We start from the raw sequence: 24714 nt of genomic DNA, 5'->3' as shown, positions 1-24714 counted from the left end.
AGTTGAAAAGTGGAGAGGAAGAATTTAGAAAACAGACATGTAGGACAGAATATGATTTTATTCTTTAAATTTATTTTATTACATGTACGTTTATTTGTCATTATTTTGTTTTGGGGGGAGGTAATTAGGTTTGTTTGTTTGTTTTATTTGTTTTGATGGAGGTACTGGGAATTGAACCTAGGAACTCATGCATGCTAAGCATGCACTTTACCGCTTCAGCTATATACCCTCCCGCCACAGAATATGATTTCAGGTTCTAAATAGAAACCCTAAACCACACCCATCGTATTTCCCTGGGACTCCTGCTTTCTTCCCCTTTCCCTCTATCAGGTCCTCTACTTCTGTATCACTCACCCCAGCTTATAACCAAGGAGGCAAAACAAGCCAATGCTCTGCCGTTTTCTGAATCCAGTCAGTCACCACGGACAGCTGACAGCTCCTGGGACATATCCTTCATCATCCTCACATGGTGCCTTGCAAAATGCAGACACACAATAAATATTTGCTAAGTTAGGTTCGTAAGTAGATACTTTCAGGTACTCCGCTTTAAAAATCATTATTAAAAACAGGCTATCTTTTGCTTGCATCCTGATTTGAACCCACAAACTATAAAAAATGTTAATGCAACCATCAGAGAAATGTAAACACAAACTGGATGGTTGAGACTGGTTGAGATTAAGGAACAACTGATAATATTTATAAGTGTATGGCACTGCAATTATACTAAAAAAAAAAAGCCGTCATTTAGAGATATATACGTAAGTATTAACAATGAAATTATATGGAGTCAGATTTGCTGCAAAATAATCCAAGGTGGAGATGGAGGAGCAGGTGGGGATACAGATGAAACAAGACCAGACATGCACTGACAATCACTGAAGCTGCCTAAACAGAAATTCATTACACGGTTCCCTCTATTTCTGCATATGATCAACATTTTTCACATTACTAAAATGGACTTTTTTTTTTCTTATTTAAGTGCTACAGGAGCACAGAGATCACAGCCAGACTTTCTCAGTTCAAATTCTGGCTCTGCTACATGGCAGCTGGGTGACCTTGGGCAAGTCACTTAATCGCTCTGAGCCTCAGTTTCCTCATCTTGTGTTAATAACAGCACCTACCGCAAAGCTTTGTTGGGAAGATTAAATGATAATGTATATGCAATGCTTGGTGTGTCACAAATACTTTCTACATTTGCTGTTACCGTCACCACCACCACCACTACTGCTATGACTACTTGCTGCATTATTACTACTCGTTGGCTTAAATAAGCTCAATGCTGAGAAGAGAGAGGAACCTAAAGCCCAACCTTTGTCTCTTGAGGGTTTTTTGGTCCAGCTGGGGATTCGGGACACATCAGGAAAAGAAGGAGAAAGAACACTGGGGTAAACACATTCTATGTACTAAGCACTAAGCTAAGTCCCTTCCCGTGAATTATCTCACCAAAGCCCGTAGGATAGGTTTTACAGCAGGAAAAGTGGAGGTGAGGGGGATGAAGAGACCTGCCCAGGGTCACGGGGCTGCCTGATTCAAAGCCCTTGCTCCTTCGACAAGCTGGCAGCTAACACGTCACCGTAACTCAGCAGTGCAGGTAACAGAGGCGGTGCAAACTCAAAGAAGGGAAGTCACCCTCCCTCGGCTGGGAGGGCAGGGCAGGAGGCTTCTCAGAAGGAGGAACAGACAGTGATGGGGACAGGAGGTGCTGGGGTCGGGGGAATGGGATGGGCAGCCAAGGTCTGCCTGGGGCTGCAGGAGCACGTGTCCTGAAGGGAACAGGGCTCAGGAAGGGAGAAGTGAGGGGGTGAGGCTAGAGGACGCAGCTGGGGGGGGCAGGAGGAGCAGCGGCAGTGAGAATCCAGGGAACTGCGGATTGGGAAGGCAAAAAAAAAAGGCGGGGAGGAGTTGGGACCAAAGCACGATGTCCTATGGTGCCTGGTATCTGCATATCGCGGAAAATGCACAGAATGAATGCCTCCTTGGTTAACATACTGTTATTTTCATAAAAAGTACAATTTTTCCTTTGCTTCCCACTGACGTTTATCTCACAAGTCAAATATAAATAGAGGGCTTTTTTTTAACAGTTTGTCTAGAAGTAAGATTATTTTTTTATGATCACACAATAGCATTTTTGTGGTTGTTTATTTGAGAGCCATGGAAGTTTACCAAGACAGCTGGCTGTTCCATTTAACTCTCCAGAATGCTTTTTCATATCAGAGGTAACTGAAACTTATCTAAGGAAATTACCCAAGGCCCGTGGCCTAGGAAAATAAAACAGGCGTCAATGAAGGTAGAATGTAGGTAAGAAATAATTCACATTAAAATATGGGGAACACTGGGAGGTGGTAAGAATATTTTTATCAGCTCGTGACCCAGGAAAAAAAAAGTAAAGCTTACTATGAGAGTATTCCCACTTGAACTCTCCCATTCTAGCCAGCCCAAATTTACTATACGACTGTTTTAATCCCAAATAATTTTCAAGTAGGTTACAGCTTATGGGACGAAGCTCAATGAAACTGTTACGTAAAACTGTCAAATTACTTGAACGTTTGACTCCTTCTTGCAACTACAAACCACTTCCCCTGGAAAGCGTGGTAGCCGGTTCCACAAAGCACATGGCCAGACACGTCTGCATATCTGGGGAAAAGGCTGAGGCCCGAGGCTGCGTTTGAAGGACAAAGTTGTATTGTTTTATCTTTTTTAATGTACAGTGTTCACCACCTTTTACAATATTTAAAATACGCCAAAGAACAAAAAACCATTGCCCGGGAGTGCTGACAGTCTAGAGGCACAGATGCACAGAGCCAAGAAAACCTGAGGAAACCTGGAGGAATCACAGGAATTGGGGAGGAGGGTTCAGACCTGCTGGAACCATCCACCGGATGGACCTGCACACATCGCTCTGGCTTTGGGGTAAGAGCTGTGATGACGGGCTTTGCTGGAACCATCCTGGGCCATACATCTGGCGACACAATTGGGCAGGAAGGACCAGGGCCGTGCTCATGTTCCAGGTCTGTGAGCCTAAGGAATGGGAGAGGCTGGTGGGAAGGGAAGCCTTTTATTGTACATTTTGCCTCGGACAACCTACTTCTGGACATCCGTGGCCTCCTGATCATAGTTCTAACCAGAAGGAGGACCCCTATTAGATTACTGTAGTTAAATTTATATTGAAAGGAAAAAACTGATAGAATAAGCTTTGAAAAGGGCCTGAAGGTCCAGGAGGACCACATGGGCGGGGCAGAAGCATGTGAGCGTGGGAAGGAGGGTGCCCAGGGGCCCGGTGGAGTCCGGCAGATCTGGGCCGCTATCTCAGCACTGCCACTTTTTACCTCCCTGCCAGCAGCTTAGACACTGACCCTCTCTGATTTCTGCCTCTTGAAAATGCAGATAAGAAGAGACTCATCGAATTACCGTGAAGATTAGACATGACAAAGGAGATAAACGGGCTACTTCAGAGTGTAACATGCAGCCAGCGTGCAGTAATCACAGCTTTTTTTCAAGCTCATTCTGAAGCAGCCACGGGTCTGCCGTCTCCGGAAGGGCCCAGGAATCCTTCCTGGCTCCCCGTGACGGGGAGGGACTCTCCCAGGCCATTTTATTACCAGCCCGTGGGTGGCAGACACCCCAGTCCCGAAAGGCTGACAGGACAGGCAGGAAGGAGTCTCAGGGGAGCAGAGTTGAGTGTCCTGGCTGCCCCCGGGCTCTGGCCTTGGTTCTGGGACACTCTGGCTGTGAGACCCAACACAGATTCATCACCGGCCCACACCTCCGTCCCCGCTGAGCGAAGGGCCACTGCGGGGACACACTGAGTCTGGAGCCCTGCCTGGATCCAACTTCCTAAGCTCCAATCTGTGATCAGACCCCCAGCCTGACCACTCACAGACCCCTAGAGTTGGAGCCCAACCTGACAGTGACAAGGATGGGGGTGCTCTGCCCGCTGACCCAGTGATGGAAGTGGAGGGAAGGCTGCTGAGAGGAGCCCAGTGCCCGGCGGCTGCGAGGGGGAGGCACTGGTCACCTCACCAACGTGACCCACCTGCCAACCAACCTCCCCACGGGGTCCCCCGCCAACACCCGTGACATCACAGCAAAGAGCACAAAAACGCGTGAAGCTGCGTCCTCTGACCTTTCAAGCCCGGGTTTGGATCCCCCTCAGTTCTCTTCAGTCACAGGTGAAAATACCCAAAAAGCAGCACGATGAGAATTACAACTTGCTGAACACGTGAGCAGCCCGCTGGGCTCCGGCAGGAATACTGCTGGGGTCAGGCTTTTTTGCCCGTACTTTCCACAAAAGCGCTCCTACCTGCTAGCACAGGTTTCCACCTATTAAAGAAGGGAGGAAAATGAAGCCATTATCTGCATTCCGTGAAGGGCCATATGGTTACATGAGGGCACCCAGCCAAGGGAGGGTCCTAACCAAGCCTCTGTGTACAATTCCAAAGCAAAACCACATCGCTACACTTTATTGGATTCGCACCAGGCAAGGAGGGCAGGGCAGTCAACTGAACCGTGAGCAGAAAAAACCCTTTAGCTTCATTGTTTTACCTCTAGTTTTGAGGTTACTTTGAACGTCTAAAAACCACAATTTGGCATCAGTCAAATGTCACTCGCCCAACAGCTTGTTATTCCATCGGCATCCTTTGAAAGCGCGTATGAAAAATTCAGTCCTTTGCAGCATACATCGCCTAATAATACGTTACGTATAAATAAGCAGACTGACTAAAAAAACACACACACAAATAAACAAAAAAGGTTAAAGAATAAGAGGTTACATTTGGATTTTTTTATTTCATGGGATCCTCCAATAGAACAGGGACCTGTCTGAGCACCACAGCTGGTAAATTCTGAGGAGGAATGAGACCCCCTAATCCTGACACCACGCCCAGGCTTCTCATCTGATGAAGGCTTATCTCCATCAGCCCAGCGCGCTGCTGCCCCGGGCATCCCAGAGCCTTTCACAGAGGGCAGAGGGGGTGCTAAGCCACGGACCTCCTTACTGAGTAAGAGCCTAATAATGGGGACAGGTGGTTAAACACACACACACACACACACACACACACACACAGAAAGTGAGAGGCGTTGGCACAGCCAGGTTATCATGGGCACAGAACAGCATCTTATTAATGACATAAAAATAATCTGGAGTTTTCAGATACTATTCACTGGGCTACAGAACATACCTCAAACACAGAAAAATGAGGGGATTATGCAAAATCATTTTATAGCCACTAATATTGACAGGGGTTTGACTTGAATTCTGATACTTACCATGCCATCAATTCGTATTCCCTAGGCCCTCTCAAACTCAGCTGTATTGTACAAGTATTTTCTAGAACATTCACTTACCCTTTCAAAGAGCATCTCTCGGCCACCTTCTTAGCCAGGGGCAGTTCGCGGGGGGGGGGGGGGTACTCACAGCCCTAAAGCTAGCAACTCAGACGGAGGAAGGACTGTATCTTCCCACTTATGGTTTACCCTGGCAGTATGTTTCAAGCTGTCCCAACCATGCCTCCTTTTGGTAAACATAAAAATCACTGGCTGTCCTTTAGCTTTACTTGAAGTTTGAAAATTAAATATATCAGTGAAAAATATCAAAGGGATGATGTTTTCCCAAAAAAAAGACATTTAGAGTAATCTTGAAATACACATCTTTTTCCTTCATCACATATTATTTTGAAAGAATGCTGAGGGTGCATGCTCACCAAAAGGACAGTGACGGTCATTTCATAATCTAAGGTCCTGCTGCTTTCTTTTCATGGTCAGAAGCAAAGGGAAAAAACAGGCCAGCTGATGTACATGAGTGAAAAGAACAAGGCTGTACCTGGAAAAGCTTGTGTGCTTGTTGTAATGCAAATAAGGAATCACCACAGTGATCTGTAAAGTACGTCCGGCTCCCGAATCAAATTCCTGGTCCAAAACTCCTCTTGGAGTTCTCTTTTCAGCAACATCATTGAGAAAAGAACTCTCACAAATGCGACTGTTCACAAGTGTCAAGAGTAGGCTGCCTGAATGCTGGAGAGGGTGTGGAGAGAAGGGAACTCTCCTAGACCGTTGGCGGAAATATAAATTGTTGCAGCCACTACGAAAAGCAGTATGGAGGGTCCTTAAAAAACTAAAAATAGAACTACCATATGATCCAGCAATCCCACTCCTGGGCTTATATCTGAAAAAGATGAAAACTCTAGTTCCAAAAGATACATGCACTCCAGTGTTCACAGTGGCACTGTTTACATTAGCCAAGACATGGAAGCAACTCAGGTGCCCATCAACAGATTATATATATACAATGGAATATTACTCAGCCACAAAAAAGAACGAAATATTGTCATTTGCAGCAACATGGATACACCTAGAGATTATCATACTAAGTAAGTCAGTCAGAGAAAGACAAATATTATATGATATCACTTATATCTGGAATCTAAAAATAACACAAATGAATTCATATACAAAACAGAAACAGACTCACATAGAAAACAAACTTACAGTTATCAAAAGGGAAAGGGGAGGGGGGATAAATGAGGAGTATGGGATTAACAGATATACATACTATACAGAAAATAGATAAACAGCAAGGATTTATGTATAGCACAGGGCACTATATTCAATATCTTGTAATAACCTATAATGGAATATAATCTGGAAAAAAAATGTATATACATAAAAGAGTAGATTGCCTGATTTCACCCAGCGGACAGACTGAATGTGATACAACTTAAAAATCACTTACAGGAAGCCTTGAGAGTGTTGTCAAATTTTAAAAATAAAGAGGTGGCTTTAATTTTTTTTAATTAGCTATAAATCTATGAACTATAATGTTGGTCTTTACCCTTTGAAATATCGATTTCTGTGCACTCAGAGTTTCCATTTTTTTTTCTACCAAATATGCAATGCTCCAAATGAAAACTGTTTGTATGTGCAAAGAAGTTGGTCTTTTCCCTGGAGTTTCCAAAATAAGAGTGTTTTACTCACAAACCTAGCAAGCACATTTCCCTTCCTCCGATCACCCATCGAAGGATAAACTCTGTAATCAGCATCCAAAGGTTTACCAAGCAAGGCACGTCCTTTGGTATTTAGCAGTCTTTCGGATACGATTAACCACCGAGTTAGTAAGGACTGAGGTCTTCCCCTAGATTACGGAGCAGTTCTGGAAGCCAGTGTCTCCTAAGTCAGCCCCAAAACAGTCGGAGGATGCTCTCTGCTGACTCAGTTCACTAGCATTCAAGAACACAGACATCATTTCAAAGCTTTCGTGGTGGGTGGCCTCCTATCTTAAGAAAACTGCAGAGTCCTTTTCTGCACTTTAGGATAACCACATACAACTTGTCTGAAGTCGACATCTTCCCCCGTCCTCCTAAAAAAATAGGAACTTTTCAGCAACACTTCTACTTTATTTCAGATTCCGAACTGTTATTCCTGCCTTGGGTGACCCGACATGGAAACTTGCAGTGACCTGATTTAAGAGTTCCTGTGTTAACCTCCCCACACTCATGTCACATGGTCGCACATTAACAATAAAGTCCATTATTTCCAATTATGATCTCATTTCACACCCTTTCCTCTCAACTACGAGAAAAAGAACTCTTTTCCCCTTCCTTGACAACAAAAATATTCAGTGATTGTAGTTTCCTCTCTTGCTGTCAAAGAGCTAAAAAGACCATTTCTCTGTGGCTTTTCTCAATTATCCAATTTCTTTACTTTATTTATAATAAATAACATGCCACCAGACTTATTTTTAAAAATCTGTACTTCAAGCCTTATTTTCTAAAGCAATGTTGTAACTCGAACAAATTGAATATAGGCTGTTAACTGTAACCATCATTCGATTGATAGATTTTGTAATATTTTGCTAAAATTAGCCTCTTTTGGATATAATTCCATTTCTCCCACTCTCAGAATGGACTTTTTAAAAGAAATAACATATAACTGGGCTGAGCTCAGTTTCCTCAACTACAAAATGGGCACACTGAGAGGCACTTATAAAAGTTAAGTAAGAAAATGCACTTGGCATTGTGCCCAAAATATAGTAATTATTCAGTTCATGGTAATTATTTTCCATAAAATATTTGACATAAAATAATTACTATGTCCCAAGAATAACAATGTTATTATTTCCCATTTTTCCTTATGTACCTAGTTTGAGATTTTGTCTTGATTTGAATTGCTAAGAAATATTACATATGCTTTCAAGTAACATTATCTGTCATAAGCATTTTTCCATGTTGCTTTGTACACTTTATAGACATTTTAATGGCTATATAGCATTCCATCTAGTATACAGAACCATATTTACCTGATTATTTCCTACCCATGGTTTTTAGGTTATTTGCAATCTTTCTTAAAAATTTCTTTAAAATTATGTAATGAATAGTTTCCTATATATAGTTGTCTGTAATTCTGGATTACTCCCTTAGATGTGGTCCTAAAAAAACCTAGAATTAGTACATCAAACTACATGAATGTTTAGAAGGCTTTTTCATACATATTTTCAAGATGCTTTCCAAAAAAAATTTTTTTTTCAATTTACAATACCATCGGCCACATATTAAGATAGCAGATTTATCTCATCATTACCAGCACGGAGCAGTTTTTTTCCCCCAATGTTAAAATGTGTAAAACAGTAAACTGAGGCACACTAAATATTTAAGTTTATCTGAGCAAACAATTCCAATCAGGCACTGCCAAAACCAAAAAGTGGCTATGGGACTTTCTGATGGGGGGCTAGAGTAGAGGTATTTATAGAGAAGACAGGGACGCAAAGCAATTCTTTATTTGGCTGTAACTTAAATGTTTGCTTTATGGGAGAAAATTTAGTCATTCAGCTGTTACGAATAGTTACTCTTGAGTTTCATTTTCTTAGATTTCAGAAAATCTAGTCAACTGTTTATGAAGTTGTTCTTGAGTTTCATTTTCTCAGATTCAAGAAAAATCTAGTTGACTCTGGATTCAGTTTGCTTACATAAGCTACCAAAGACACTAGAGCTGCCCCAGCCTAACGGCCTCCTTGTCTAACTACTTTAGCAAAGGTAGTTTAGAAACGACCGCCAGCAGCCAGTTAGCATTAACTCCACTTTAAGTATACTTATGCTATACTTACAAACCCACATCACCTAGGGAATTGGATCAGGACACGTAAACTGAAGTTTATAGTCTCCACCCTCAAAGAAATTACAGTCTAATGGGAAAGACACACTCAGAGTGAACTGCTAATACAAGCAAGTTGAATATAAACACGTTATTTTAAAATAGGTGATCATATAAATGGTAATCATTCTCAACTTTTGTAGCTTGAGAAGGCAGTATCTTAACTGAAATGCCTGGATAATTGTTTTGGCATGAGGACAAAGTCAGCACAATGACCTATCTACTTGGAAAATTAAATACGTTAGCAGTATCACAAAGGACCATATTCACTCAGTCAAGTCCACATGCCTAAGTGCTCAGAACCTTTGAGTACACAGGGTCAGGGCTCCGAGAAAATTACTCACATTCCCTCCCTTTGCACAATTGTGTGCACTCTAAATCCCTCTCCTTGAAAGGAAAAGCATTTGTTGAACAGATCACATGCTTGACCCTCAGGCGGGCCAGTTCAGATTTACCTTCTTACAGTCATTGAAATGATGGGAACTCACCAGTTCACATCCAACTGCTCTTCAGAAATAACTTGAGTTTATATTCTGTTAGCATTTAACTGACTCCTCCCTCCTCTCCTAATAAATTTCTAGAACTTTTAATGGGAGAGGAGAAGAGAAAAAAAATCACTTAAAAATAATGTGAGAAATCAATGACAGAGATTTCTTTAAAATTCACAATTTCTACAGGAAAAAAGGGAGAAAGAAACTTCTCCAAGACAATTACTGGACCAAAAAGAAATCAAAATACTACTTATAGACTGCTTAAACGATCACAACAGTAAAAATATTATGTATTAAGGCTTATAGGATATAGCCAAAGCTGTACTCAAAAGCAATTTGATAGCCTTAAGGACTTTGTATTTTAACAATCACACATGTACTGTATAAGCCATATTACCCAATATATTCATTCCTAGAATCTGTATCTTTGTTGCTAATTTTTTAAAAAAGGAAAACTTCCTTTGGCACCATAACCAAAAGTAATTGAAATACACACTACCACACCAAATTAATTTTTAAATTACAAAAATTCAAGAGGAATCATTCTTTCTTCCCTAAGATTCTTAATGTTAACTTTTTTATGCAGAAGATAAAATACTTGATGAGGAAAATAGAAATACTGAACTAGGAGAAGCAAGGACTTCAAATTAGAGTCAGTAAAATAAAGCTGATAATTTGCTTCCTCAAAGAACTTGAAAACGTGAATGACATTTAATTCTAGAACCTCAAAAAGACAGAAAAACAAAACACCGTGAAGAACAATGTGATGAATGTGCCTTTTAGCACCATATCCCGTTTTATCATTAAAATGATTTTCTCAATACACTTTTCACTGCCGTCTTATTTTTCTAAAAAGAATACTCAGTTGGTAGCAAACCTGTTATCATTAATTACTTTCCAGGGTTCCTGTTTGGCCACCTTTGCATATACATTCAGGCACAGCCACCATCCTGCAACCATCTGCTGATGCTGCATTTTAAATATTAATACCACAGTATTCTTTAACACTTTGCTTCATTTATTTGGTGAGACAGAGCTGTGTGTTTTAAGCAAGTTTCATAAATCATTACACAAATATAGTCTGCTATATCTGACATTCAGAAGAAATTACGGTACAAGAAAAAAAATTATCAATGACAGAAAACAAGGCCAAAATCTTTGTCCAGCAGAAATGACAAGCAGTTTTAAAAGGGTTAACAGCTCGAACTCTGGAGTCAGATTGCTGGTTTGAAATCTCAGATCTCTTGCTCATGCACAGTTACTCTCTGAACCTCAGTTTCCTCTTCTATAGAATGGAAGGAATGTTAGCACTACTTCTGTAAGGATTAAATGAGACAATATATTAAAGTGCTTAGAACGATTCCTGACGCACAGTGAACATTAATAAAAGTTCATTCTTCTGCCTACTCTTCCTACTCCACCCACCCCTTCCTGCAACTCTGAAATAGAGTCAGTAAACATTTAATCATATGAAGGAGCATATGGCATAAAGATTGTCCTCCAGAATCTTCCTTCCTTCTTCAGTATAAGAGGAAAGGTTCAAGATACAGGGAAGAGTGGAAGAAAGATGCTGGAGTAACCAGCATTCTCTGGCAGATTCAGAGACAGGGTTTCGATATTAGTGCTTCACAGTTTACTAACTTAAAGCCTTTTTTTTTTTTAACAAATTAATAGCCAGACTCTGATGAAAGGAGAGTGGTCAATCTAGACAAATTACACCGGTCACAAAGTCCCCCATAACAACAACAACAAAAAAGAATCATTCAAGTCTTGTGTGATTCTATATTAACTCCAAAGTCAGCAGGCGTTCCAAGTCTTCCCAAGCTTAGCAAGACCAAAACAGAATGAACCAAGGTGGGAAGGATCAGCCGTCAGAACAGGGAGGGCAGGAAGTTACCTTGGAGGGAAAAAGTTTGAGGATCTGGGGAAATGGTGACAATATAATGAGATTGCGGCATACACGTGACTACTATCAGTGGGATGAAGAACTGGACCGACTTTCTTTCCAGAAAGATGGTAGTGTTCGCTGAACTGTGTCATCCTTTCACCTCCTTGGGAGGAGCCCAGAAGTATCTGGGGTTTTGGCCAGAAGCAGAGATAAAGAAGCTTACGTGAACTATCCAGAGTGGACAGCTCTTTTCACACCATGGGGAAACCCTCGACTGCAGGACCATAAACCAGATCCTGGAACGTGCCTCCCAACCTCAGCAAGATGGGCAGAAAAAATGCAGAGAGCTCAGCCCCGACCCCCAACCCTGTCAGATGGGTACATAAAACTTCCCAGAAGAGGACCTGATTCACGGTAAGCCTCTTTCCAACCTGAAACCATCCTGCACCTCACATAAACCAGACCATTTCCACGTGGTCCATGCGCCCCCTATTTCTCTCCTCCTGCCCTCTCCTTGCCATCTGTCAGTGTCAGAGACCTCACACACCTTCTGTTTCACACACGCTCCATCCCACCTGGCCCAGGCGCAGTCTCCCAGCTCAACTGGCACCCTAAACTGTTGGGAGGGTGTGTATACTGGGGGCTGGGAAGGAAATTTTGCTCAGGACAGCCTGAACTTGAATCCTACCTGCATGACAACAAAACAAATAAGCAAACCAAAGTCATACTGCCTGGGTCCAGATCCCAGCTCACTTACTAACTAGGTGTCCTTGGAGAAGTGCGTCATTCTGTTCTTCAGTTTCTCCATTTGTAAAATGGGTAAAATATCGATATCCAAACAGTCATAAAGGTTAGTCAACAAAAATAAAGCACTTAGAAAATAATAAACCATCAATCAATGTCAGCTCTTAGCTCACATTTCCCCGACCCTCTCTCCCTCTTTAGAGCGCTTGAAAGTCTCTGAAATTTTTACTTCTTCACTTCATTTTTGAAATGTCTGTTGTCCCTCTAGAACGGACCCTCCCAAAGTACAAGGACTGTACTTGTTCTTCACTTCAGTCCCCAGAACAAATCTTAGAAATTGGAAGTTTCTCCAGTTACTGAGTGATTCAGTATCTCTAATTCCAAAAGCTTTATAACCCTCGTTAAGGAATCCCAGTCATGCGTCTGTGAATATTATTCACTATTAAGTTGACTTAAACAAATCAACTTTGGGTGGGAGGTATACAATACACACATCTTTTTGGAGTAGACATTTTTAAAACAATTCTGCCTTAAATATTTACTGCTTGGAGAAACCACTTTAAGAGAGCAACTCTTTGTGAGAAAACCAATAAAAATTTTGGAATAGAGTAAAATTTTCATGCCCATATGTTCTAAACAATTTTTTTTTACTGAAATATAGTTGACGTACAATATTATGTGAGTTTTAGGGTGTTACAGGTAAGCAATCTTACGAAGTAAAATGTAAGTTCTGATCTAAAGTGGAAAAAGCGTATTTGGCCCTAACATTTTTAACATCTAAGGATAAACTGAGAAAGCATAAAGAGCCACTGGAGGGGACAGACACTGAGCATGCTCCCTGAGGTGTGAAGTTAGGAGATCCTACGGAGGGTGTGGGGTCTCTCCCTGGCACTGCTCACGCTCTTGCCCAGCTGGGAAAGCTCTCTTTTCTGAATGAACCCCTGGCACCGAGTGTCTGCACAAGGCTTAACTCGAGCCCCTCATCTTGGAACCTCTCTCCAGCCCATCAGGCAGAAGTAACTGCTCCTGGCTCCCTGTCCTCAAAGCCCTCCTCATACGCTCTGTTCTGGTGTCTGCATCTCAAAAAGACCACGTTCCTCATCCATCTTTGTTCTCTCGGGATCTCGGGAGTGACACAGAGACAGGCACTAGCGGGCGCTCAATGAACATGCATGGGGTTTCGTTTGGTGTTTACAGAATATACAGCACAATTTTAAAACATTCCTGGTTTCCAGCACACACATCCCTTTTGAGGGTCTTGGACATCAAAAGGCTGAACTTTTTTTTTTCCCATACCCAGAGTAGGTTATTTTTAAGTAGTGGATTTGAATAGTCTAGCAGGTCATTTTTTTTATTATTGAAGTTTGTTGATTCACAATGTTGTGTTAGCTTCTGGTGTACAGCATAATGATTCAGTTGTACATTTATATATAGATTCTGTTTCATATCCTTTTGCATTATAGGTTATTATGAGATTATAGGTTATTATAACATACTGAATGTAGTTCCCTGTGCTATTCAGTAGGACCTTGTTGTTTAACTATTTTATATATAGTAGTTAGTACCTGCAAATCTCGAACTCCTAATTCATTCCTTCCTCCCTTTCCCCTTTGGTACCCATAAATTTGTTTTGTGTGTCTGTGATTCTGTTTTGTAAATAAGTCCATTTGTGTCATTTTTCTAGATTTCACAAAAGTGGTATCATATGATATTTGTCTTTCTCTTTCTGACTTACTTCACTTAGTGTGATAATTTCATGGGGTCCCCCCATGCTGCTACAAATGGCATTATAGCAGATCATTTCTAAGTAAGTGGATTTGAATATTTCAAATCAAAACTACTTTTCCTTTGAGTTGCTTCATTCCCTGCTTCTTGCTGAATCCATAATCATCTCCTCATTGTCCAACCCCAACCTGAAATGTGTGTGGTTAGAACTACATGCTTTTGGAATTAGAGGCAAAAGTAACGTGGAACTTCTGGCAACTTCAATACGTGTGTTTCAAGTTACAAAACACCAACTCGTTTCCAATCCTGCTGTGAAAGTGTAGGCTGGTCTCAACTGCAGTGGAGCACAACCAGCAAAGGGGGCCTGGGCAGACCTCTGCTCCATCCCTCTCTGCACTCTGGGCTGGGTTAGCAGGGCGCGGCGCGCGCGCGCGCGCACACACACACACACACACACACACACACACACACACCCCCCAGGAGAATAGAACTGGAGATGGAGCAAAGCCACTCCTCTCCTTCCCTCACTGAGAAGATCTAACGGGACAATTTTATTACCACTCTGTATGGTGGACTCTCAGAAACCACCTGGAAAACAAGCAAATTTTGTGAATAATTATTTACCATAAGAATAAAATTTAAACTGGCATTTGCCTGCCAGTTATTTAAGAGGATTATTGGTGTCTGATGAATTTAATTCTAGTTCAACGAATGGAAATACGACGCCTTCCGTAATGCTCATCTATGTGTCTGGTTTTGTGGCCATTTCACACTCATGAAATAATAAGCTAAAAATCACAAAACCACATAAAAGTCCCTGATCATATAGGTAGTTCAACTGGAAGTTACCCTGCAAGAAATTCATTACTAATAATAAAGAACCAAAGATAGTGATTGACTCCTGCTTCTGTATATAAATTGCACAGAGTCAAGGGATTCCTGTGATAATGGCTCACTCTTTTCTCTGACTGTACCTTCAGGGTTTGAGCTTTGTTTCTTGTATTTTTGAGGGTGTGAACTTGCCCACACACATATTGTGACTCAGAATAAAAGGCTGTGATCCTGTCATCAGGGGCTCCCAGACTGTGGAGACTCAAAGCTCAATAGAAGGTCTTGCAACAAAAAATTAGGAAGCCTTGCATCAAACGCTGAGGTTCCCTGAGAGAATTTTTGTAGCAGATAAACCATCGCAAACAATTCAGCATTTTAACATCATTACCGAAGCAAAACTGGAATTCTAGGAGAGATGCTGACCCCCCCACGGCACTTCAAAAGAAAGTTACCACTTGGACCCCAGAAGGCACGACGCCTGCTCCTTTATCTGATGCCTCGTTTCAGGAGGTAGCCCCTTTACCTGCCATCGTAGTACTGAGTGAAGGGCCAAGCTGAGCAATGCAGCTGCTCCACCCACAGCTGGAGACCGCTCGGGCTACCAGGCCAGATCGGGGCAGTAGTCAATCAACTACAGCAATCTGGAACCCAAACTGCCAAAATAGTTCTCTTCAGTTAATATGACAGATCACCAATTCCTACAAGCTCACAAATTCTGCTACAGTTAAGAAATATGGAATGAAATGCTATTAATGTAAGTCTGGGATTTCACATGGTGGAGGAGATCTATAGATGAAACAAGACTGGCCTTGGGCTGATACATTTGAAGTTGGTTGATGGGTTTATGGGGACTCAACCTAATATTTTTGATTATACAGTAGACCCTCCCCTGATCCGTGGTTTTGCTTCCGCAGTTTCGGTTACCCCACAGTCAACTAAGGCCCAGAAATATTCAATGGAAAATTTCAGAAATAAACAATAATTAAATTGGGTGCCATTCTAAGTAGCTTGATGAACGCTCTCCCCATCCCACCCCACCCCAGGATGTGAATCATCCCTCTGCCCGGTGAGTCCATGCTGCAGAGGTTACCTGCTGGTCCGTAAGTCACTTAGTAGCCACCCTGCCAGCACCAGTTCGACTGTGGTCAAGTAACCATCACTTTACTTAACAAAGGCCCCAAAGCTCAAGAGTAAAGATGCTACCAATTCGGATATCCTCTTACTGTACCTAATTTTTAAATTAAACTTTATCATAGGCCTGTAGGTATACGGGGTGGGGGGGAGGGGCGGGGGGGAGTATATATAGGGTCTATCTGAGGGTTCAGGCATCCACTCCGGATCTTGGACCAGTATCCTTGCAAAGAAGGGGGAGGAGGGACCACTGTGTAACTTCTGTATATTGTTTTAAATTTTTCAAAATAAAATGTAAAAAATAAGTATGAAGTCAAGTTTAAAAGAAAACCGTGAAAATGCAATCTCTACTTGCATAAAAAGGACTACATACAGTCTTTCTAGTGTGTCACAGCTACAGTCCTGAGAGATCAAGTCTCAGAGACGTTAATCTTGGCCCTTTACTAAGGCAGCTTAATTACAGGGATTCCACCGAGGTTTTCTGCTAACGTCAAAAAAAGAAAGTGACGGCACCTTTTGAAATGCAGCACAGGTTACAAAACACACAAGATGCAAGCTTTACTAGTTTCTTGTCTACTCAATGCAAGGGAAGTTTTGTCAAGATTTCTGCTATGCAAAAATAGACAAACACAACAAAACAAAAAATGGCTATAAATTTGCCATACGGCATAGAGGAAAAGGCACATTAGCAGGTAAAAGCTACTCTTCAGAAGGTAGCGTAGCAACACTGGCTAATGAAAAAAGGCGGCTTTAGTCTTTTTAGCGTTTGAACTTTTGACCTCCTCCCAAAATGTCACGAAGGAATTTCTAAACCGTGGGACTAGAAAGAACGCTTTCTTTCTTGAAATCGTTTCATAAAACGTTACTATTTACTATACACGCTTTGAGCCCAAAGTACAAAACTAAAAAGTATAGTCTAAAACAGATGCCAACTGGGTTTAGAAAAACATATATAAGTAATGGGAAAAAATAGGTCGAGACAACATTGGAAGTGCGGCAGCGCATATCACCTTCCGAGCTCTCTTCCCCGATGCTGTCTTCTCTTTTGTTGAGGATCAGACTTTCCTGACCTCCTCGTGTCCCCTCTTGCTTTCAAACTCAACAAAATGACTTGAAGGAAGATGTCCTGGAGGCAAGACTTTTAAAACGAAATCTACAGCCCGGTCATGCACGGAAATGCCGGCGCTTAACAGTCAACCCACACCGGGGGGGGGGGGGGGGGCTCGCGTCGCCCGCGGCAAACGCGGCCGGGGGTGGCGCGGAGGGGACGCGTCCCCATCCAGGGGAAGGACGCACCTGGCCGGCCCGCCGCGCCCTGAAGCTACCTGAGCGCTCTCTCTCGACTTCTCCCGCGTCCGCACACGCTCCCCGGGCCCGAGCCGCGCGCAGAGGGTCAGACTCGCAGCCCCGGAGCGGCCGCGGACCCGCCGAGCCGCCCGCGCCACCGCGCCGCCGCCCACCTGGCCGGCCTCAGGCACCGCCCCGCCGGTGCCGCCAGGGAGGCTCCCGCCGGCCGGAGGCGGCGTGCGCGCAAAGGTACAAATCCGCGGTTTAGGTGCCAGGAAGCTCCCCAATCCCGCGCTCGCCCAGGCCGCCGGCCCCTCCCCCGGCCGGGAGCGGGGGTGGAGGGGGGCGCGGGCGCCCGGGGGAGCGGGGCCTGTGCGCGGCTCGGACCCGGCGGGGAGGGGGTCCCGCGGCGCTACGGGACGGGACCGGACTCACCGAGGCAGCGGATGTGGAAGCCCGAGGGCGGCCGCAGTGCCCGGCGCGACCAGCCCTCCCGCAGCGCCTCCAGATGCTCCTCCTTGCCCTGGATCAGCAGGACCTGCTCGTCGATCCAGCCCAGGAAGAAAGTCTCGGCCACCGCGGCCGTGACCTTCTTGTTCCAGAAGTGCTGCATGTTCTCGGCTTTGAAGTCGGCGAAGATCTCGTAGCCGATGTGGTGCCGGGAGAGCTGCCGCGGCTGGGCCGGGGGCGCGGGCTGCGAGGCCTCGGACCTCTCCCCCGCCGGCCCCTCGGCCGGGCCCAGGACGATGGCCAGAGAGTGAGGCGCGATCTGCAGAAACTTCTCCATCTTCCGAGGCATCCGGCGCCCGCCACGCGACCCCGCTTCACCGCAGCCTCGGCCGCCCGCGGCTCCCGGGACCAGCCGCGCGAACGGCGCTGCGGGACAAGAGCGGAGCGTTAGTGCCCCCACCCCCGGCCGGCTGCGCGCCCCCCCCACGCCCTGCGCCCCGACGCCGGGGACGCCCCGCGCAGCCCCTGGGTGCAGCCCGCGGGCGGGCGCAGCGGGTCGCCGCGCGGGGAAGGGGAGGGCGTGCGGAGCCCGCTCGGGCCGCGGGCCGGCGCGCGTTACCTGCAGCTCCGGGCCACCCTCCCGGCACCGCTCATTTTCCGCCGCGGCACCCTCGCCTCCCTCAGCGCCCGGCGGCCCCGGCGGGGGGCGGAGACGCGGGAGGAGGCGGGCAGTTCGCGCCGAGTCCGGGGACCTCTCCAGGCTGGACTCCGCCGGAAGAATCCCCAGGAGTTCACTGCAGGAGGTGGTCGGGGGTGTGCGTTTTGGTGGCGGGGCCTGGGACGCTGGGCGACACTTGGAAGGCACCGCTTCCTGACCTGTGAGTGTCGCTCCTCCCCACGCTCCACCCCGCCCCCACCTCCCACCTCCCGCTGGAACAAGTGGCTTCGCTGACTGGTTGATGTGCCCTTGGAAGTGGCTTTTTAAAAAACTTAGTCAACCACGAAAAATTGTCATCAGTCCCTCCTCCCAGACTCTAGTGGAACTCTCCTCCCACAGCTCCATCGTGTACTGTGGGCCTGCGACGGAGGACACCCAGCAGTCCCCAGGGCTACCTACCCAACACTCAGTTTGAGAAGACACGGAAGTTTACCAGGAAGGGTAATGATTATACTTTAAAAATAAAAGAAAACCCACTGCTTTAAGTGGCTTTCTGTACAAACTCTGTTTTGCTTATTTTTCACTGAGAAAGACTAGTTGTATACTTGACCCTTAATTAACCCCTAATGCTCCATGCTACGTTTGCCTGGAGCAGTGTTTCTCAAACTTGCGTGCAGAGTCATCCGCGGCATTTGTCAAAACGCGGGTACCTGGGTGTGGGTCCCACTCCCAGAGTTCTCCCCTTTACAATGTAATATCCTCAGTCATCTATAGTCTAAACGTTAGGTAGTGTGGTTTAATAGAGTTTGGCTATAGAGTAGGACAATGTATCTTTATTCGGTTTATCAAGTAAATGAGGAACCTTAGGCAAATTACCTCTCTGACCTCAGATTTCTCATCTCTAAAATGGAGTCATTATGAGAAGCAAGAAAACGTGTAAAGTGCTTAATAGCTAGTAAACAGTTAGTAGAATACTGAGCTTGTCTGTGCGTTCACACCTGGTTACATACCTTCTTCCTTACTGTGACTTACCCCTTGACTTCTGTTTCTCTGAGCCCAGCACACATTACAATGTTCACACTTTTCTCTCCACTGGGTAAAAGAGATACTGCTCTGATCCAACATGGGGAGTCTTCTGATTCTATTGCAAGCTTTCCCATGTCTTGCTTTCCAAAAAGTCGTATCATAAAAATGAAGAGAACTTAAAGGTCACCTAGGTAAGCTATCCCTCTGGTGACAGAATCTTCCAGAACTTTTCTAAATAGCCGCTCTGATTATATAAGCCCAACTTACGGTCTGGCCCTTCCCACACATGGGCTCCCAAGCCAAAATGCCAGCCACAGAAGCCATGCAGCATCTGCGGGGTTTGGGGTCTCCTGCCAGGCCTCCCGTTGCCCTGGTCCCTGCTCAGGAAGCCCCTCAAAGGTTCCTTGCCATCATCTGGGTGCTCAGAATTCTTTCCCAATTGTCCCCAAACCATGGTGTCTCAAAGCATCTGCCAAGGCAAAGCGTGTTCCGTGGTATGAGCCTTCTCCCTGCCTCAGGCATACTCTTAGTTACCTGGCCTTAAAACTCAATTTCTGTTGATGCCCAGAATGTCACCAAGTCTCTCTAAAACCAGCTCCTTCATTTTCTATTAGTTTTTCTTGAGCAAAAGCACCCAAACACCACCATATGCAAGAAGCAACCATATTCAAGCGTGATACAGCTTTTTCCTAGGAAAACAAATACAATATGGCCTTCAGCATTGGCATCCTTTGACGTTCTCAACCAGATATCTGCCCCCTTTGAGTCACATCTCAGCCATCTCTTGTCCAATGATCTGCTTTGTTTTCTATTTGCATAACTAAATGTCTTATTTGAATGATTTTCCCAGAACAAAGAATGTTTTCTAGAACACCCCCTCAGGAACAGTGTATTCCAATAGCTATCCCTTGAAAGATTGCTTCAAGCCTTGAAAATGCAGGCTTCCCATCTTCTGCTTCTTCTGTCTGGGCTCAAAGTTCTTAGGGCCAAGTTTTCATTAAGACTAAGACTCAAGCTTCGCCTTGCCCAGAATCTGCAAAAAGAAAGCCTCTTTCCCAAACACGTGGCTTAGGAATTCAACCCTAGGACACCTGGACAAGTTCTATTAGCATGCTCTCCACATCTAGCTCCAGGGGTCACTGTCTCCCTTGGGAAGCAGATTCTCTTAATAAGAAAACGTATCCGGTGCTCAGAGTATGAAAAAAATCTTTATTAATACCATCCCCATTTTATGGATGAGGAAACTAAGGCACGAAGAACCTAAGTAATCAGTCTAGGGTTCCCCACTCACGAAGTGGTAGAACTGGAATCTGAACCTAGACAGTGTCTCCAAGGCTCAGCCCCAATCTCCAGCCACTGCTGCAGCAGGAAGTTAGGATGGGGATGAATTGTTGTTCAAATGCTGTTATGAAGATAGAATAAAAACCAATCAAGGAAAAATAAATAGAGTTAGGGGAAACAATAACCAAAGAAACAATTCTAAGTGTAATTATAGTGTGAGATGAATGCCTTGAATGTGCAAACAGGTATGTAGCAGAAAGAAACAGGATGCTGAGGGGAGGGCACTTGGAGGAGGTGAGTCTTTACTCCTGCCCAAAGGATGAAAAGGAGACCAACTTGCTGAGCAATGGTCGCACTGCTGATGTCCCTGGAAACACTGTGCTGTGTATTCAGTGCCCTTCAGAGAGCCACTTGTATATATCATCACAAAGGAGATGCAAATGTTGCTCAGCAAGGAAATCTTTCCTTCCCAAGTTCAATATCTAAGATCTTTGTATTGACCCAAGTACTGGTAAGATTTCCCAGTTATTTTCCAAGGAAAAGTATTTAACATCTATCAGATGCCTTTTTCTTACAAAACTCAATGAGGAGGAATAATGATTCTCCTAATTTTTCCAAGGAGAAAACTGAAATTCACAGATGTTAAGTAATTTGGCCAAAGTCACACAAGTCGATAAACGCAAGATTTGAACCAGACATATGACTTCAGAACCCAAGTTTCCTCAGCATACATTGCAGCCGCCAAAGGAACTAAGAACCTGCAAGACAGACTAGTGTTACTTCGATCAGAAGAAATTCTTGCACCAATTTACTTGAAAATGTTCAGAGAAAATAATGAAGAACTGCTTGGGTATCTAATCAAATAAGAAACCCTCAAACCCCCGGGGGAGAACCCTTGCCTCCATTTTCTCAATACTGAAGTTCAAGATTGAGTGGGGTTTTGTGCAGATGAGAGATCACTAAGAATGAAATTCTTCCTCTACTCTTCTCCCCATGGCCTGCTATCAACCGCCCGCCATCCCTGCAAGGAAAGAGGGCTTCGCTAAACTTGCTCGTGTCCAAGCTTATCACTTGCTGGTTGCCCACTGGGATGTAACAGCTGCCCAGACAGTCATCACTCAGGAAGCTACGTTCCAGCATAAGGGCCTTCAGTTTGGAATTTCTGTTTGTGGCAGATCATGTCTTCAAAAGATGGCTGCTGGAACACTTCCATGTATGTGCGTTTCTGTAATGTGACCTTGTCACGCCCCCATCAGGAGGTGGAGTCTCCCTCTCCACCCTCTTGACGCTGATCAGGATCTGAGACGGCTTGGACCAGTAGGACAGAGCTGAACTGATGCTATGTCAGTTCTGGGAGTTGACTTTTTAGCCTCTTAGTTCTCACTTCTGCTTCTTGGAAGCAACCCCCATGTAACTAACAAGTGCAGCTACCCTGAGATCATCAGGTCATGCGGAGGCGCAGGCTAGCCACGCGGGGAGGGTGTGGAGTGAGAAAGAGCAGCACCGGCCCAGCTGCTAGCCGTTCTCACCACCCCAGCTCAGGCACCAGACACAGGAGTGAAGGAGACATTCAGCCCAGCAGACAACAAATATAGAAGGACGGAGGCCCCAGATTAGGAACCCCCAAAAGAGCCGTCCCAGATGTCTCTGGGCACTCAAGTCAACCCATCTGACTTTGTGTAGCTGAGGTGAGCCATCCCCATTGTGCCCCGTCTGAACTCTGAGCATAATAATGTGGCAGCCATTTTTCATCAAGGAGTTTTGAGCTGCTTGGTTTCAAAGCAATAGATGATTGGACCACTGTTGCTCTCATAATATTTGCATGCTTCTTTGTGGACGTCTAACAGATAAGAATCCAAGCAGGAAACAAGTTTTTAATGACCACCTGATTATGGCATCTGTGGAAAGTCAACTTTTATAAAGCAAGAAGGAAGTCCTGCTGTGTTATTTTTATATCACAAGCACATTAGGTAGATTTAGACTCATGAGTCCATAATTTAAGGCATCAGTTGATTAATGTGTCAGAAACAACAGCAGTTGCACAAACCGCTCAATAAAGCCTTGCTGTGTTGTGTCTAACCATGGGGTTACTGCTCGTTCTAATGAAAAGCCTCCTAAAAGATTCTTCCAAGGGTAATCCACCACCACCCTTAATTGTAGCACACCACTTATGCAGTATTAGTGATTTTGTTTGATGCTTGTGACTACACGCTTATCTACTAGCTGGAAAGAGTAACATTGGTCCTTGATGCTCTGAATTACATGTCCATTACTGTTTATCCCAGATTAATAACAAAAATAGCTAACATTTATATGGTGTTTCCTATGTGTCATGTACATGGTAAGCACTTTATGTGTGTTCATTCATTTAATCCACGTGGAAACCCTATGGAGGAGATATTTTGTTATCCTAACTTTACAGATGAGAAACTGATCCACAGAGAATATAAGCAACACGCTCACTGTCTTGGTGACGTGGTGTTAAGTCACCAAGTCAGAATGCAAATCCAGGCAGTCTGCTGCCAGTGTCTGTGCTCTTAACAACTACACTAAAGGCCCCCTCCCCTCCTCCTCTCTTCTTCAGAGTCAGCAAACATCTTTTTATCACAGCCACACAGGTATGAATCACTGACTTGAGGATACTGGCTCTGTCTAGTGGTTGAGAATGAATCTGATGCTGAAAAGTCTGCAAAAGTGCATCCCTGTTTCACTTCTCCCGACAACCTACTGAAGACACTGAGCTTAGTCACGACCTCTATTGATCTTCCTTCTGTACAGGGAAGACTTTTTGATCGCCTGAAACACTTTCTCAAAATAGCTCAAAGTGCTCCTAAATGCTACTCTGATTCCTCACTCATTTTTCCCCTCAAAGAATGGATCTCTTTTAGGACAAAGTTTAATATGGCCACCATAACTGAGAGCCTCATCTGGCCTAAAAATGAACTCTAGCTGGTTCTTGAGATGCTTCTGAATAGCACCTCTGTTGACAATAATCCAGTCATGACTCTTCTGGCCTTCATGTGACATCAGCCCTGGCATCTCCATTACGATGGCAGAAGCCCGACCCCACTCCAAAACCAATTCTCAAAGCGCAGTGTGCAAGATATATTTTTCTTTCTCTTAGGTTTCTAATCGTGATTTATTCTTGTTGGATCCCTTTAGCTGTGTGTGGCAGCAGTTCAGAATAGAAACCCGTCTACTTTTCCCCGTTAAAAGATTTTACACTTATTCTGCCTATAATCATAAACCTGACTCAACACACCCCAATTTTGATGCAAAAACTCATTTTTATTTGAACAAAAATTCCATCGGCCAAAATCAAATTATTGTGGGTTTTTTAATGAAATGTTTTAAATATTGGATGCCCACATCCTTAGCACGCATGCCTCAGACATTAACTCTGAATGATTGGAAGTTACTAAATCTTGCTCTCGTTCATTAACGATCACATATCAAACAACTATGGTATTCTAGACACTGTGCTGAGTGCTAGAGATTGAGAAATAAATATGCCATAATCCTTATTTGGGAGGAGCTTACAGTTTGCAAGAGGAGACAGACAAATAATCTCCCCCCAAAGTGAAATTATGCCTCATTGATGCAATGGTAAAAGCTTGTATATACTGCATGGGAGTACAAAAGGGGGGAGGATAAAAGGAAGGAGTGGTTCATGAAATAGGCGACACTGAGAATGCGGTAAGACCTCATACAGTGGGCAATACAGAGCTAACACTCGAAAGGTAAGTATTTATTGTATGAGGTTGACGTATTACATACAGCTCTTCCAACTAAGGGACGTGAGCCACCAGTAAGTCTCTACCATTGGGAAGTGTGTCAGAGAAAATGGTTATTAACAACAGTATCTGTTGGAGACTGAGTCCTTTTTATTTATTTTTTAATGAGGGTAGATTCAAAGCTTCTCTAGTAATAAATTGACTCGATCCTTTGCAAACTGCTAGGCTTTCTTAGCTATGAAAGAGAAGGGCTAGAAGTACAACTACCCTTCCAGGATGTGTGCATCTCACTAGTGCTCCCAAGGGGCTGTGTTCCTTATAAATGGC

General features: G+C 44.2%; 1 protein-coding gene across 8 annotated transcripts in view; it reads right to left on the bottom strand.

Annotated features, from left to right (window-relative positions):
• Positions 1-18469, bottom strand: part of STOX2 (storkhead box 2) — a 175489-nt gene extending 157020 nt beyond the window's left edge. Inside the window, exons 1-3 of one of the 8 annotated variants that reach the window (XM_074353560.1) lie at positions 16962-17171; positions 4543-15473; positions 4124-4320 (exon numbers count right to left, since the gene is read on the bottom strand). Coding sequence is in view for 2 of the 8 variants with exons in the window: in XM_074353554.1 (XP_074209655.1) it covers positions 17674-18037 (364 nt within the window). In the remaining 6 variants the exon portion in view is untranslated. Of the gene's footprint in view, positions 1-4123; positions 4321-4542; positions 15854-16961; positions 17172-17247 lie in introns of those variants that run through there. The other 7 variants (XM_074353554.1, XM_074353559.1, XM_045515498.2 and 4 more) reach the window with 7 other exon arrangements.
• Positions 18470-24714: the final 6245 nt, after the last annotated feature.

Source organism: Camelus bactrianus, chromosome 26 (genome assembly GCF_048773025.1).
Source record: "Camelus bactrianus isolate YW-2024 breed Bactrian camel chromosome 26, ASM4877302v1, whole genome shotgun sequence".
Lineage (NCBI taxonomy): Eukaryota > Metazoa > Chordata > Mammalia > Artiodactyla > Camelidae > Camelus > Camelus bactrianus.
Note: the sequence above shows the minus strand (reverse complement) of the source record. Positions and strands in the feature narration are given on the sequence as shown.